General features: G+C 39.6%; 1 protein-coding gene across 5 annotated transcripts in view; it reads right to left on the reverse strand.

Moving 5' to 3' along the window:
* The window catches only part of UIMC1 (ubiquitin interaction motif containing 1), a 107,583-nt gene that overhangs the window by 52,218 nt on the left and 40,271 nt on the right, over positions 1-15,094 (reverse strand). For 3 of the 5 annotated variants that reach the window (XM_051844464.2, XM_051844463.2, XM_051844462.2), the window contains exons 4-8: positions 14,055-14,179; positions 13,240-13,339; positions 12,198-12,934; positions 3,414-3,478; positions 698-774 (exon numbers count right to left, since the gene is read on the reverse strand). In XM_051844464.2, the coding sequence (XP_051700424.2) occupies positions 698-774; positions 3,414-3,478; positions 12,198-12,934; positions 13,240-13,339; positions 14,055-14,179 (1,104 nt within the window). Of the gene's footprint in view, positions 1-697; positions 775-3,413; positions 3,479-12,197; positions 12,935-13,233; positions 13,340-14,054; positions 14,180-15,094 lie in introns of all 5 variants that reach the window. The other 2 variants (XM_070076435.1, XM_008255453.4) reach the window with 2 other exon arrangements.

Raw genomic sequence — 15,094 nt, forward strand, 5'->3', positions numbered from 1 at the left:
GCAGTGCTGGCATCCCATGTGGGTGCTGGTCTGAGGCCCGGCTGTTCCACTTCCAATCTGGCTCTCTGCTGTGGCATGGGAAAGCAGTGGAAGATGGCCCAAGTACTTGGGCCCCTGCACCCACATGGGACGCCTGGAGGAAGCTCCTGGCTCCTGATCGGCCCAGCTCAGGCTGTTACAGCCAATTGGGGAGTGAACCAGCGGATAGAGGACCTCACTCTCTCTCTGCCTCTCCTTCTCTCTCTGTGTAACTCTTTTGGATAAATAAATAAATCTTTAAAAAAAAAATAATTGGAGGAAAAAAGTTCTCAGAAAAATCTTCTTAATGACAAGACAACCTGAGGACACATAAATCAGAACAAAGCCCTTCTGGGTCTGAATATATATTACAATAAGTGTTGTTCTTGATGCTTTGCTGATATCTGATGAGGTCAGTAAACAAACAAGCAGATAGAGGAGTCACATTAATTTCAGAACCAAATTACTACTAAGAAAAGGTTGAGAATTTGAGCCAATGTCCAATAAAAACAAATCTCTGTGTATATTTATGTATATATATGTGTGTGGAGATATATACATGTGTCAATTACACACAAGCCTCCCAAGAGTGAGTTTGAATAATCAGCAAAATTAGTAAGAATGAAAAAGTAGAGGGGCTAAGTATCAGAAATTCAATAAAATAACCAGCGGTGCTTACCAGGACAAACAGTGATTTCTTCTGCAGAATTCTCAGGCATAAGAACTGAGCTTCTCTTACTGGTCAAAGCAGCAATGCTGAAAAAGAACCAAACCCCCAGTGAATTCCCAGAAAAATAAATCAGAACATGGGGCCGAAAGCAATGGTGACTCATTCAGAAAGCCACAGGTAACCTGATTCCTGCTGTCCAATACCACAAAAGCACAAAAAGGAAGCAAGGAATTGATAGTGAAAACTCCAGGCCAAAAATACAACTTCAGTTCCAATGAAATTACTTAATGAAAAGAAGCCCCCTTTGGCACCTTCACAAAGGAAGGGTGAAGGGTAAGAACACTCTGAGGATATCACAGAACATAAAATTCCACTCCAATACAATGATGTCAGAGATGTTTTATATTCTTCATCTCAGCCTTCTGAAGGCTGAAGTTTCTGTAAACAGAGAAGTCATGGAGATTTTCCTGATAACACACTAGCTTTTCCCTTACCTTGCGGTTAAATTTCCTCTTTATCTCAAGTCGTGGCTCTCTAAGCAACAAAAATAAAATACAATCCCAAACTGCCCTATAGCAAAAAATCTGCCAACCTAAGTTGAATATTTCTTCTGAGAAAAACTTAATTATGAATGGCTTCCCTCATCTAACCGCTTGGTTTTCCCTGCCTGCTTATGGAATGCAATCTCTTCCTGACATGTGAACACACTGCTGAGAGATCCAAGCCAACTGGGCTAGGCCCCTCATACTTCAACAGAGCTTTATGATTAGTTTGATCAAGTATGCAAGACACCTAAAAACACGAATCCTAACATCAACCAAAAACCACAGAGAACAGTCACTACTGCCTCATGATAAATAACTAAATCCTGCAGAAAACCACAAGTGATTTCTCTCTCTAAATAAAACATCTCATAGCATTTGTTATAAACCCAAATCAGACAGAGTTTACTCTGCATGGAACACCAAGGCTCTATTCAAAGGGTCCATCACAAAACAATTTGTTGACATTTATAAAATAGGCTAATCAATTTGAAATCAAACCACATTGCCTGCGATTCCAACTCTCTCCTGGTGACAAAGCGTATAATCATTTATTAAAACCTACATCTGTTCTGCACAAGGCTCACCACAATAAAGCAGAAAGGACTACAGGGAGTAGAAGGCCTACTCCAGTTAAAACCACTTCCAAAACTGTCTTAACAGCAGGATAATTAAATCAAAGCCATTCTATATTCAGCCCATGAAGAAATACCTAGTTTTATCAACCAAAAATCTGAGAACATCACCTAAATTATAGCAGAATACAACTGGGCTTCAACTTCCGTAAGAGATGACAGACACTCAATACAAAATCAAGCACTTACGAAATCCCCCAAATTCATCTTTTAGACAAAGGAGAAAAGTGATTGGAAGCCTGATCCAGTTAATAGTATAGTTTATAACCAAACCACTACCTATTATTAGTGCAAGAAGACTTAGAAGGTGATCCCACCAATCAATAATAATAATGGAGGAATTAATGCAAACAATCATTTATTGGAAAGATGATATACAAAGTGGCACAGGACAGAACTAGAATGACACAGGTTTTATATGATCTGAATAATATGAATTCTTCCAAGAAGATGTAAGTATTAAGGGTAGACTTAAAAGATGTAAAAGGTTTGAAATTGCAAATAAAATAAGCATAAGCAGAGGGAATAAAGAGAGAAAGGAAATAGGAAGAAGCAACATAAAGAAATCAATCTAGAGCCTTCTAACTGATACAGTATAGTTAACAGAAGTGCGGGTGGCTGGCAAGTGTATCCTAACAGGTTAAGCTGCCACTTGTAATTCTGGCATCCCATAATCAGAGTGCCCATTATAGTCCTGGCTACTCTGCTTCCAATCGTTTCCTGCTAATGCGCCTAGGAAGGCAATGGATGAGGGTCTAAGAACTTGGGCCCCTGCCACCCATGTAGGAAACTATGGTGAGTTCCTGGCTCCTGGCTTCAATCTGCTCAGACCTGACTGTTATGGCCATTTGGAGAGTAAGCCAGCAAAAGAAAGATTTCTGTCTCTCCTTCTCTCTCTGTTGCTCTGCCTTTCAAATAGACAAACAAATCCTAAAAAGAGTAGCAGGGGGCCAGCGCTGTGCCCTAGTGGGTAAAGCTGCCACCTGAAGTGCCGGCATCCCATATGGGTGACAGTACGAGTCCTGGCTGCTTCAGCTCTCTGCTATGGCCTGGGAAAGCAGAAGATGGCCCAAGTCCTTGGGCCCCTGCATCCATATCAGAGACCCGGAGGAAGCTCCTGGCTCTGGATCATTACAGCTCTGGCTATTGCAGCCCTCTGGGGAGTGAACCAGTGGATGGAAGAACTCTCTCTCTCTCTCTCTGCCTCTGTCTCTCTGTAACTCTGCTTTTTAAATAAATAAATCTTTAAAAAAAAAAAAAAGGATAGCAAGATATGATCACTTTTCGGAAACAATATAAATGGAATTTATGCCAAGATGGTTGAACTAGACAATAAAACCTCTAAGATCGGGCCCTAACAGTCTAGGCTTCTGTGAAATGCATATTTCAGACACTGGAGCTAATAATGGTTTCTCCTAGCTCGTGCATATAAAAGAGCTAAAAGCTCCTGGGCAAGCTGTCCAAGCACAGTTTCACTTATGTGATTCATGTTCTTTATGCTGGCACAATCAGCAGAGAATTCAGACTCACGATAATATATAATCTCACCTCTGTGAAGCAGGTACAGAGTTTCCTTCTTCAGAAGTTTCTTCAACAAACAGCCCTTGAGAAGACTGCAAAGAAATACATAACATTCTAAATATATAGTCATAGACTTGCTGGTTTCTTTTTAAAAAAATATTAACTATTCAATATCATTCAAAAATTACAAACAAGAATAAAACATTTTATGTAAGTCAGTAAGCTTTAGCTAAAAAAAGAGGGGAGGGGGAGCATACCTTGTTAAGCCAGAGAGCTGGTATTTAAATCAGAACTAAATTACCTACTTTGTAATCTTGGTTAAATCACATCTCTCTCCTCATCTTAAAATTAACAACTTGCCTCACAGATTATGTGAGAATTAAACAAATAATGTGTACAATGTACTTTGTATATATAAGTTTTAATTGGTAAGTCAAAATAATTTCAAAAAAGCAATTATTAAGCTTTTATTTTAGAAGGGGAAAATATAGAGAACAGTTTTCAATGAAAACACTGAGCAAAAACACTGTAATCCATGAAAGAAGTCTCTCTGAGCACAAGAAAGCTATAACATAGATATTCCAAAGGGAAGATAACAAAGATCCTTTTTACTACAAATTCTATCACAATGGTTTTGACATCTGGCTTCAGGATACCTTTTAAGAAATGTAAGCATAGGGATTACATATGGGAAAGATTATTTTCATTCATTAATGGCAAAGTTTGTGCAAATGTCAATTCATTAAACAAATACATATACAGAAGAGAACGCAGAAAAAGCAGATACTACTGCCTTTGGCAGACTTCTGAGAAAGTGCCTTGACTGAGAGGCTTCTTTCATAGATATAAAGCTATTGGCTGAACTTTTCAGTTCCCTAACTGCAGGACAGGTGTTTGGCCTAACAATTAGGAGCACACTTGAGATACTCATATCCCAAACTGAATCCTGGCTCCACTTCAGATTCCACCTTCTGCTAATGTACCCCTGGGAGACACCAATCATGGCTCAAGTAGTTGGGTTCTTGCCCTCTTCATGGGAGACCCAGACTCAGTTCCAGGCTCCTGGCTTCAGCCAGCTCCACCTACTGTGGGCATTTAGGGAGTGAATCGCTGATGGACAATCTCTCTGTCTCTATCTCTTTGTATTCATATTAATATTTTTTAAATAGTAGCCTTAAAAGGTAATTTCCTATCACTCAGGTAAGTAGTCTGTGAAAAACACAGGAATAGTTGAATTAAATCCTCAGGTAAAAAGAAGATAAAATTGTACAACGATCAGGAATGCATCACTAGAAAAAAATGAGAGTTGGCCGGCGCCGCGGCTCACTAGGCTAATCCTCCGCCTAGCGGCGCCAGCACACCAGGTTCTAGTCCCGGTTGCCCCTCTTCCAGGCCAGCTCTCTGCTGTGGCCAGGGAGTGCAGTGGAGGATGGCCCAGGTGCTTGGGCCCTGCACCCCATGGGAGACCAGGAAAAGCACCTGGCTCCTGGCTCCTGCCATTGGATCAGCGCGGTGCGCTGGCCGCAGCAGCCATTGGAGAGTGAACCAACGGCAAAGGAAGACCTTTCTCTCTGTCTCTCTCTCTCACTGTCCACTCTGCCTGTCAAAAAATAAAAAATAAAAATAAATAAAAAATTAAAAAAATAAAAAATAAATAAAAAAATGAGAGTTGGACAAAACTATCAAAAGGACCAAAATACAAGTGCAATAAGTACTTCACCTGACTCCACTCAGTAGTGAATTTCTCATTAAAAAAAAAAAACAAAAACAAAAAAAAACACTGCTGCCACCTAGTGCCTAATGAGTGGAATTTTGCTTTCTTAGCATACTAGTTAACTAATAAGCTCTGGGCTTCAGAAGGTATCAAGACATTAATCATCTCTACTTAGGCTAACGCATATCTCAAACCTTTCCAGATTGTTTAAAAATTATTGTGAACCTATTAAGTGCCAGGCCTATGCTAATCACATTATATCCTTTACTATTCCTAAGAACTTTTTGAGATAAAAACTATAAAATTACTTTAGAAATGAGGATAGGGGTAGGTGTTGTGGCCCAGGAGATTAAGCCAACACTTGGAATGCCCACATCCCAAGTCAGAGTGCCAGTTCTAGTCTTGGCTATGCCATTTCTAATCCAGTTTTCTGTTAATGCACCTGAAAGGTAGCAGATGCTGGTTCAAATGCTTTGATCCCTGCTACCACATTGAACATCCAGACAGGGTTCCAAGCTCCTGGCTTCAATCTGGCCCTGTTCAGGCTGTTGTGGGCATTTGGGGAGTCAACCAACATATAGAAGATCTCTCTCTTTCTCTCTGTTATGCTACCTTCCAAATAGATGAAAATAATTAATATTTTAAAAATTAGTATTTTGATGGCCTGTATCATGGCATAATGGATAAGCCACTGTCTGCAACGCCAACATCGCAGAGGGGCACTGGTTCATGCCCTGGCTGCTTCACTTCTGATCCATACAGCTAGTCAAAAATGGGACTGGGACCTGTCCAACTCCAAAATCCATACACTAACCACTATCATTCCCAACCATTTCAGCACAGAATATCTTCATTTCAATACCACTCTAATCTCTAAATCAACATCTGAATGGCAGTAATCTGAATATAGGGGTAGTTTCTTCCAGAATATGAAGATAAGATGGTAAAACAAGTAAATAAAATCTGATTAGATTGTCCCAAGGTAAACAGGGAAGCATGACAGGAATAAGTAACTAAGGAAGCTGTGGCCTAATCAAGACATTTACATTCTCTGAAGAAATAGTATGTTGATGAAAAAAGAGAATTTGCATTGAATCTACAAAGGAAAAATCCAAAGATGCTGAATCAAGGACTGTCTTCAACATTAGGAACAGTCATATCATCTGGTCAACACAGTAATGTCCTCCGTTGTGGTGCAGTGATAGCTTATCAGGCCTACCTATAGACCAGTTGAATTATTCTTTAAAAATTCCATTTTCTAATTACTGCATTGATCTTACAGATACCTTCAACCTAATAAGGCAAATAGTGGATCTGAGTATTCTGGTCATCTCAAATGCCTCTAATCCACAACAATTTAGTAGCTATTTGGTGTATATATACCAATTTCAAGTTTGATTAGCCACAGTCAGTCCTTACAAACCCACAAAATCTGGTCGTTCCAGCATCTGAACTGCAAAATTAAGGATCTGACTCTGAAAAGTACTCACATCAACAAACAACCCTCACCACCTCCCTGCCATAATGGTAATGTGCTCTCTTGGTCTTAATTAACACCTTCTCTATTTTGTCTCAATGATGCCAGAAACCTCTGATCCTAAAGTTTTAATAATCTTCATATAGACTAAGCCATTTGCTCCAGTGTAAATGTTTTTCTGAGTTCCCATTTCTAGAATTCTCTTGATACCTCTATTAACTAAGGAGTTCCAAATAAGGACAGTTCCAGCAAAGCTACATTCACAGAAAATGTTTGATGAACATAACATTCTATCCATTGTTCCTAAAAGCAAAATATCAACATGAGAGGTAAAATTATAATCATAAGCCTTTCATTAATCTATAAAATTGGTTAAGTTTGTTTTTTAAACATACTATTCTATGTTGGCAAGGCTGCACTGAACCAGTCATTCTCTCATAAACTGCTAGAGGGAGGAACTATGATCTTGAATAAAGTTTCATGTACGGGGTCAGCACTGTGGTGTAGTGGGTAAAGCCACCACCTGCTGTGCCAGGATCCCATATGGGTGCTGATTCGACTCCCAGCTGCTCCACTTCCCATCCAACTCTCTGCTATGGCCTGAGAAAGCAGTGGAAGATGGCCAAGTCCTTGGGCCCCTGAACGCGTGTGGGAAGACCTGGAGGAAGCTCCTAGCTCCTGCTTCGGATTGGTGCTGCTCCAGTAGTTGCGGTCAACTGGAGAGTGAACTAGCAGATGGAAGACCTCTCTCTCTCTTTGCCTCTCCTCTCTCTGTGTAACTCTTGATTCTCAAATAAATAAATAAATCTTAAAAAAAAGTTTCATGTACAGGATGTTTATTATAACCAAAATATCCAGCAAAAGAAAAATGCTTAAAATTTCCTGGTAAATGTGAGTGAAATCTATAGATAATTTTACTACCATGAGAAAATGCTTACATAAATTCAATTAAAAATATAATAATACAATCTAAGCCATATAAAAATAGGTAAAGGGAAAAAGAGGGATACATTGGATGACAGGATTGTGGTGGCTATTAACTTTATTCTTTAAACTTTTTAGCGTTTGTCAACATTTCTAAATGATTTCTAAAATTAGTGTTAATGACTATGACTTGGCTGTCTGCCTGGTTTCTTTTTACCAAGGACTGTCCCTCATTCCTCCCATTCCCATTAGCAGTGGGCTCACAGACATTTGTACAATTTGACATATATCCTCTTCAAGGCCAGAGTCAACTAGGATGGTAAGGACTACTAACACCAAATGGGCCATACATCAATTTCCTTAAAATCTAAAATTGGAATTGGGAGAGTAAATCTGTAACATAATGTTTAGTTCGAGACCTACAGTATTCTGCCTAACCTGAGAAACAGAGCAAAGGAAGTCAGTCTATAAGGAGAATGAAGTAAAATGCAGTAAAGTGATGATACAGAAAAATTAGAGATGAGTTTCTAGGTCTAGTACCATCTTCAGATCTGTTTTAGAATTTGAGATGTATGGTTTTCTTATGGCATGGTTTCTTGTTTGTTGTGGCAAATAAGGCAAATTAATAAAACTACTTCTAGTAACTGGTATATTGTTTATGAAGTTAAAAGTCAGAGAACATCTAATAAGACCAGATACTAGATTTTGATCACTTTCAGGTTATTTCAAAAATACTGCTTTCACATTTAATACAATACAGAATTTGAGTAAGTCTATGCTCTAGAAGTCTAGTCCCTTGAATCCTTCTTTAGGCTAATAACCTGAATTATAATAACTCACCACGTACAACTCTTTGAAGTTAGTTTATTAGTTTAAGAAGGAGCATCTCTGAATTAGATATAACACACAAACAAGTTATCAGGGCCAGCGCTGTGGCATAGTGGGTTAAAGCCCTGGCCTGCAGTGCCAGCATCCCATATGGGCGCTGGTTCTAGTCCCGGCTGCTCTTCTTCCGATCCAGCTCTCTGCTGTAGCCTGGGAAAGAAGTAGAAGATGGCCCAAGTCCTTGGGCCCCTGCACCCATGGCAGAGATCCAGAAGAAGCTCCTGGCTTCGGATCGGCACAGCTACAGCCATTGCGGCCATCTGAGGAGTGAACCATCGGATGGAAGACCTCTCTCTCTCTGTCTCTACCTCTCTCTCTGTAACTCTGTCTTTAAAATAAATAAAATAAATCTTTAAAAAAATTATAAAAAAATTTTTTAAAAAAGTTATCGTAACAACACCTAACTCCCCTTTGGAAAAGAGTCCAGCACTTAGAACTACAAAGGAAAACGCCTTCTCTTCGCATATAACAATCTTTGCAGAATGTGGATGAACAGGATTGCTAAGGAAGAATGATCTTTACAGGGATCTGCAATGAATGACTATCTGGTCCATTAGCTGAGTGTCAATAATTTCCTAAGCATAAGACATTTTACACAAATTCATTTCAATCATTAAAACTGTTGAAAGGAATAGCTATTCTCACTTTACAGATGTAAAACTTGAGATTGCAAATACAAATGTTCTTCTCAAAGACACACAATTATTAATATACAAAAATCAAACTTCAAACACCAAATCCATGCTCTCTCTACATTATGCTATGAAGCTTCTCAGAGCTACCATTTCTTGAACGTTTACCAAAATACAAGAAACAAATAGGATAACTGAAACAAATTAAAAACTCCAAACAGCAAGAAAGAATAAAACAGTATAATCATAAAACAATACTTTACAATGATAAATGTATAATTATGTGATTAATTTTGTAATATTCAGAGAAAAATATAAGCTTTCCTGTAAAATACAATCGAGCTATGTCAGATAAATATTTAAGGGACAGTATTGTGGTGCAGAAGGCTAAGCCACCACCTGCAATGCCAACATCTCATCTCAGAATAGCAGTTCAAGTCCTAGATGCTTCCTTCTAATCCTGCTCCCTGCTAATATGTGTGAGAAAGCAGGAGCAGATGGTTCAAGCACTTAGGCTTCTGCCATCCCCAAGGAAGGCCTGGATGGAGTTCTAGGCTCCTGGGTCCAGGCTGGCCAAGCCCTGGCCATGGAGGCCATTTGAGGAGTAAACCAGTGGTTGGAAGACCTCTTCTCTTCCTCTCAAACAAATTTTTAAAAAGTTTTTAGGGCCAGCATTATGGCGCAACAGGTTAAGCTACTGCTTGTGATGCTGGAATCCCATATAAGTGCCAGTTCAAGCCCCGACTGCTCCACTTCCAATCCAGCTCCCTGCTAAGGAACCTGGAAAAGCAGCAGATAGCCCAAGCACTTGGGCCCCTACACCCTCATGGGAGTTCCAAGGTTCTTAGCTTCAGCCTGGCCCAAACCCAGCTGTCACAGTCATTTGGGGAGTCAACCAGCAGATAGAAGATCTTCCCCTCCCTCTCCTCCCTCTTTTTCTGTAACTCTGCCTTTCAAATAAATAAAATAAACCTTATTTTAAAAATTTTAAAATAAAAAGATTTAAAAAGCAACCTAGGGACAGGTGTTTGTCCTAGTGGTTAAGCTACTGGTTGGGACACCTACATTCCATAAACAGCATGCCTGGTTTCAAGTAATACCTCTGGTCCAAATTCCAGCTTCCTGTTAATGCACACTCTGGAAGGTAGCAAGTGTTGGGGCCCTGCTACCCAAGAGAGACCTATATTGAGTTCCTGGCTCCTGGCTTCTGGCTTCTGATCCAAGTCCACTACAAGCATTTGGGGAGTGAACCAGTAAAAGCAACCTAAATGTCCCCAGATGGAGAATGGTTTCAGTAAATTATAGAAAACAACAAGCATAATCAGAAATACACCACTGGGGGAGGGGTTAGTATACTGATAAACTATCTGTTCTTCATTTCATAGGCAAAGGACTATTTTCTCCCAATGTATAAAGGGCGCCTACAAATTGTGGAAAAAAAAAAAAAGAGAGAGAGAATTTGAAGAAGGAAAATGAACAAAAGCCCTCAACAGACAGAAAAGAAATAAAAATGGGTCTCATGTGTAGAGAAAGGTTTAACCTCACAAATAATAAGATAAATAAAAATTCAGACTACAATGAAATACCATTATTCAAATCAAGACTGGTAAAGGTCAAGATGTCTATTACTGTATTGGTGTGGATATGAAAAAACTACTATTCATACATTGCTTGGTAGGAGTTTAACATACAACCTCTCTGGAGGGCAATTTGGCGATAGCTAACAAAACTGTAAATGCACGTATCCCTTGATCCACCAATCATATCTAAAGGAAACTATCCTACGATATCTCCCATGTGGATGAGATATCCTCAGTAAAAGAGTAGTCAAAGTACTATTTTTAATAGTAGAATATCATAAACAACCTGAAGTCTAACAATAGAGCACTGGATAAAATAAACTATGACCCATCCATGCATGATACAGTCATGTTCAAAAAAATTCTTTATGTACTGTTATGGAATGGTCTCATAGAACATTAAATGAAAAAAGCAAGGTGCAAAATGATGACAGTATGTTATCATAAGTACAAGCATTGCTTGCACTACATAAAATATCTTTAATGGATACACTAGAAACCAGCAACACAGACTGAAACCAAAGAGCAGAACTGGTTAGCTGGGGGAACTTCCTAAAAAAATTTATTTACTTATTTGAAAGGCAGAGTTACAGAAAGAGGGGAAAGGAAGGACAGATCTTCCATCAGCTAGTTCACTCCCCAAATGGCTGCAAACGCCAGCGCTGGGCCAGGCTGAAGCCAGAAGCAAGGTACTTTCCATATCTCTCATGTGGGTGGTAGGGCCCCAAGTACTTAGATTATCCTCTGCTGCTTTCCCAGGCACAGAAAACTGAATCAGAAGTAAACCAGCCAGCCACACAAACTGGTGCTCATATGGGATGCTGTGGCTTAAACTGCTTAACCTGCTGAGCAACAATGCTGGCCCTGCTGCTACAGGAATTTTGAGCCATGTGAATTTATTATCTACTCAATTTTATTTATTTGAAAGACAGAGTTAGAGAGAGAGAAAGGTGGTTCTATCTGCTGGTTCACTCCCCAAATGGGCAGAAAGGTCAAGGCTTGGCCAGGTGGAAGACAGAGTCCTAGAGTTTCAACTCCATCTGGGTCTCCCACATGGCGGGCAGGGGTCCAAGTACTTAAACCATCATTTATTGCTTTCCCAGGCACATCAGCAGGGAGCTGAACTGGCAGTGGAGCAGCCAGGACTCAAATCAGTACTCATATGGGATGCTGGCATTGCAGGACGTCTGCTTAATCTGCTGTGCTATAATATGAGCCCCAAAATAAAAATTTTTAAAAATAAAATATAAATTGTGGTATTTGATGTTTCAAGTATATTTAATAAACAGAAAATGATCTAGGATAAACTATAAAGTGCAGAAAAGGATCAAAGTTTACACAGTAGAGTCTTCATTTTATACAAAAATTGAAAACAAAAAATATATATGCATAGAAATAATGATGATTGTTTCCTAGTGCTGGAATTACAGGTAATTTTTTCTTCCTTGTATTCTTCTGTACTCTCCTGATTTTCTACAGTGAGCACATATTACTTTAGTAATCAATGGTGGGGAGACCACAAAAATAACAAATAGCTAAAATAATCCTTGTTTAACCTGTGAATAAATCATCCTTAATTACAGTATCACTGACCCTTACCTGACCATGACTGGTTGTTGGTTCTTCCTCCAACAAAAGTTTCTCTTTCAAGCTTTTAATTGGACATTCTTGTAAATCCTTGGTTTTTGAGTGCCAGACAGATGCCCTAGATTCCTGCCTTTCCTCTTTGTCTTCTCCCGTATCTTCTGAGATGCCTTCATTTTTTTCACTAGTCTGATCTCCTTGGCCACATTCATTCTGGATCAGAGAAGGAGGTCTAGGTAACACTGGTTCCCCAAACTCTTTCTTTTTTAAGAGCTGCCTCTGAGCCATTTTCAGGCTTTTTTGATAAACTTCCAACTGGCAGAGAATGACCTTGGTGTATTGGTTTGGGTCTACTCCAGCAGGGCAGAATGGAATACCCCAGAAGTAGTTCACACTGCCCCCAATGTCCTGAAGACCTTTGGCATCTGGGGTAGGCAGACAGTGCCTAGATTTGTCCCCCCTGCCCTGGGAAGCTTTGAGAAAAGCACGACCCCTCCCAGTACTTTCCTGTGGCTTCCCACACTGCGTGTGGGAAGCCAAGTGGCCAGTACATCTGTCAAAACATTTAACGTTCTCATTCTCAAACACTGGCTGGCTTGACTGGTCCCAACTTCCTGAGTTGCCAGAGACCGGCTCCTCTTCAGTGTTTTCAGTGTGGTCCCAAGGCTCCTCTCTTTCCTCAGACTCGTTTCCCTGACTTTTATGGGAGCCTTTAAACAGTGATGGAGGTACCAGCTGCCATATGCCTGTAGGTATTTGAGAAAAAGTAGGGCTAAGGACAAACTTTTTTATTAAGAGGGCTTGGTAAGCTATCACTTACCAAGAATTACATAATGTGAATAAGGGTTCTTCTTTGGGTTTAATAAAATGTTGGTTTTTCTTTGGAGATAAGGTAAACTGGATATTAGTGAGATGTCAACTACTTTCTAATTGAACCTCTTTAACATCACCAAAGGGACTTTGGGCATTTCTATGTATCTACTTTCAGCATGACATTCCTGTGGTAAGCTTATACTTCACGAGTGGAAGGAGTCAGAACAGGGAGACATGCCTTCAGTGGTCCCAGAGTCTGTGGTTTTCTCTTGGTGGGACTGTGAAGACGGTCCAGTGGCCAGAGGTCGAGATCTGGTAGCAGAAGCATCAGAAGGTCGGCAGCTCTGAAACAAGTCATTCCACACCAGACCAGGTTTATTATTAAAACAGCTATACATGAAGAGTCACAGGAAGGACAAAAAGGGAAGGCCACTGTCCCTAGGAATTTCTCCTCTCCGAAAGTAGATGGCTCAGTTTAAATGAATTCTACAACAGGTATCGAACGCCTACATGCGAAGAGATGTACTATATCACTATACTAAATCAATGTTAAACAAAGAGATGCAAATAGCATGAGGGATAGCTCAAGACCTGCCATTATCAAGTATTTCAAATCATTTCAAGTGCATATTTAAGTCACACTTTAACATTATTTGATTATTCTTAAAACTACCAATTCTTTCTCTCCATTACCCACCACTTTCATACCCCTTGCTCTTCCCACAAATCAGGGGAGATAAATGCCTTATCTTGCTCCCTTTTTGGGTTCTTGGTATTCTGTAACCTTTTCAGAAGCTGCAAACTTACTACGGTTCTTTTAAGCCACGGACTGAAAATCTGTGGGATAGAAGAAAACTCTTTCACATAGGATTAGCAAAACACGTCAAACCGAGCTAACCAACAATTCAACACAGACTTTAAAAATTATTGGAGGAAATATCTGTTAGTTAAAACCATATAAGCTACTATAGGTAGTTCCTAGTGTAACTAAAACACTATGGAAGTCAAAGAACATTGCTGATCAATCCCCAACAAACTTTTTCAACATAGCATATTTACATTCAGGCTTTCAGCAATGGCTTTCCTCAAAAGCTCCTCTTCTTCCTCCTCCTGGTTGTTCACCTCCCTAGCTTCCTGTTCACTCATTTTGAGAGCCAGAGCGAACTGTTCTTCTTCTGTCATCTCTGCAAGAATTTAGGGAAAGGGGAGGAAGGAATACCACAAATATTGAATAAGCATGGAGGCAAAAAACAGAATTATTAAACTTTTCAATACTACATATAGATCATTCAGTACAATTTTATAAATTTACATGTGAGCTAAGTCCCAAAAAGTAAAATATTGGCCAAGATCATTAGCAGTAGTTACAACAAGAATTCTGGATCAACTAGATTTCAAGTTCCCACAAAAGCAGAGTTTTTGTCTGTATTGTATCTCTAGCACATAAAAGAGTATCTGCCCAAGATAGATATTCAATAAATACTTGATGAATAAATAAATTTGATTCCTACTCTGAAGCTTTCTGCTAATGTTTACACTTGACATTTAACCAGAATGATTTTATTCTTCAGAATTCTGATTTACCTAGTGAAAAAGAATATCCTTACTGACCAGGATGTGCCCTCCAAACACCATTTTCCATTAAAAGCACCGGAATACACTGAAAAAAATGGCTGATTCCAAGTCTGGAGTATGAAATATACAAGATGAACTAGAATACTTATCATATCCGTGAGCAAGTAACTTATCAAACACTATAAGAATTGTATCAGAAGAACTTAGGAGTCAACTAAAAAAAGATTTTCCCTGGTCAAAATGGAGCTGTAGGGCCAGCATCCCATATAGGTACCAGTTTAAGTCCCAGTTGCTCCTCTCCTGATCCAGTTCTCTGCTATAGCTGAGGAAAGCAGTAGAAGATGGCTCAAGGCCTTGGGCTCCTGTACCTATGAGGGAGACCCAGAAGAAGCTCCTGGCTCCTGGCTTCAGATTGGCCCAGGTCTGGCCATTGTGGCCGTTTGGGGAGTGAATCAGCAGATGGAATATTTCTCTCTCTCTCTCTCTCTCTCTCTCTCTGCCTTTCAAATAAATAAATAAATCTT

The sequence above is a fragment of the Oryctolagus cuniculus genome, chromosome 6 (assembly GCF_964237555.1).
Source record: "Oryctolagus cuniculus chromosome 6, mOryCun1.1, whole genome shotgun sequence".
NCBI lineage: Eukaryota > Metazoa > Chordata > Mammalia > Lagomorpha > Leporidae > Oryctolagus > Oryctolagus cuniculus.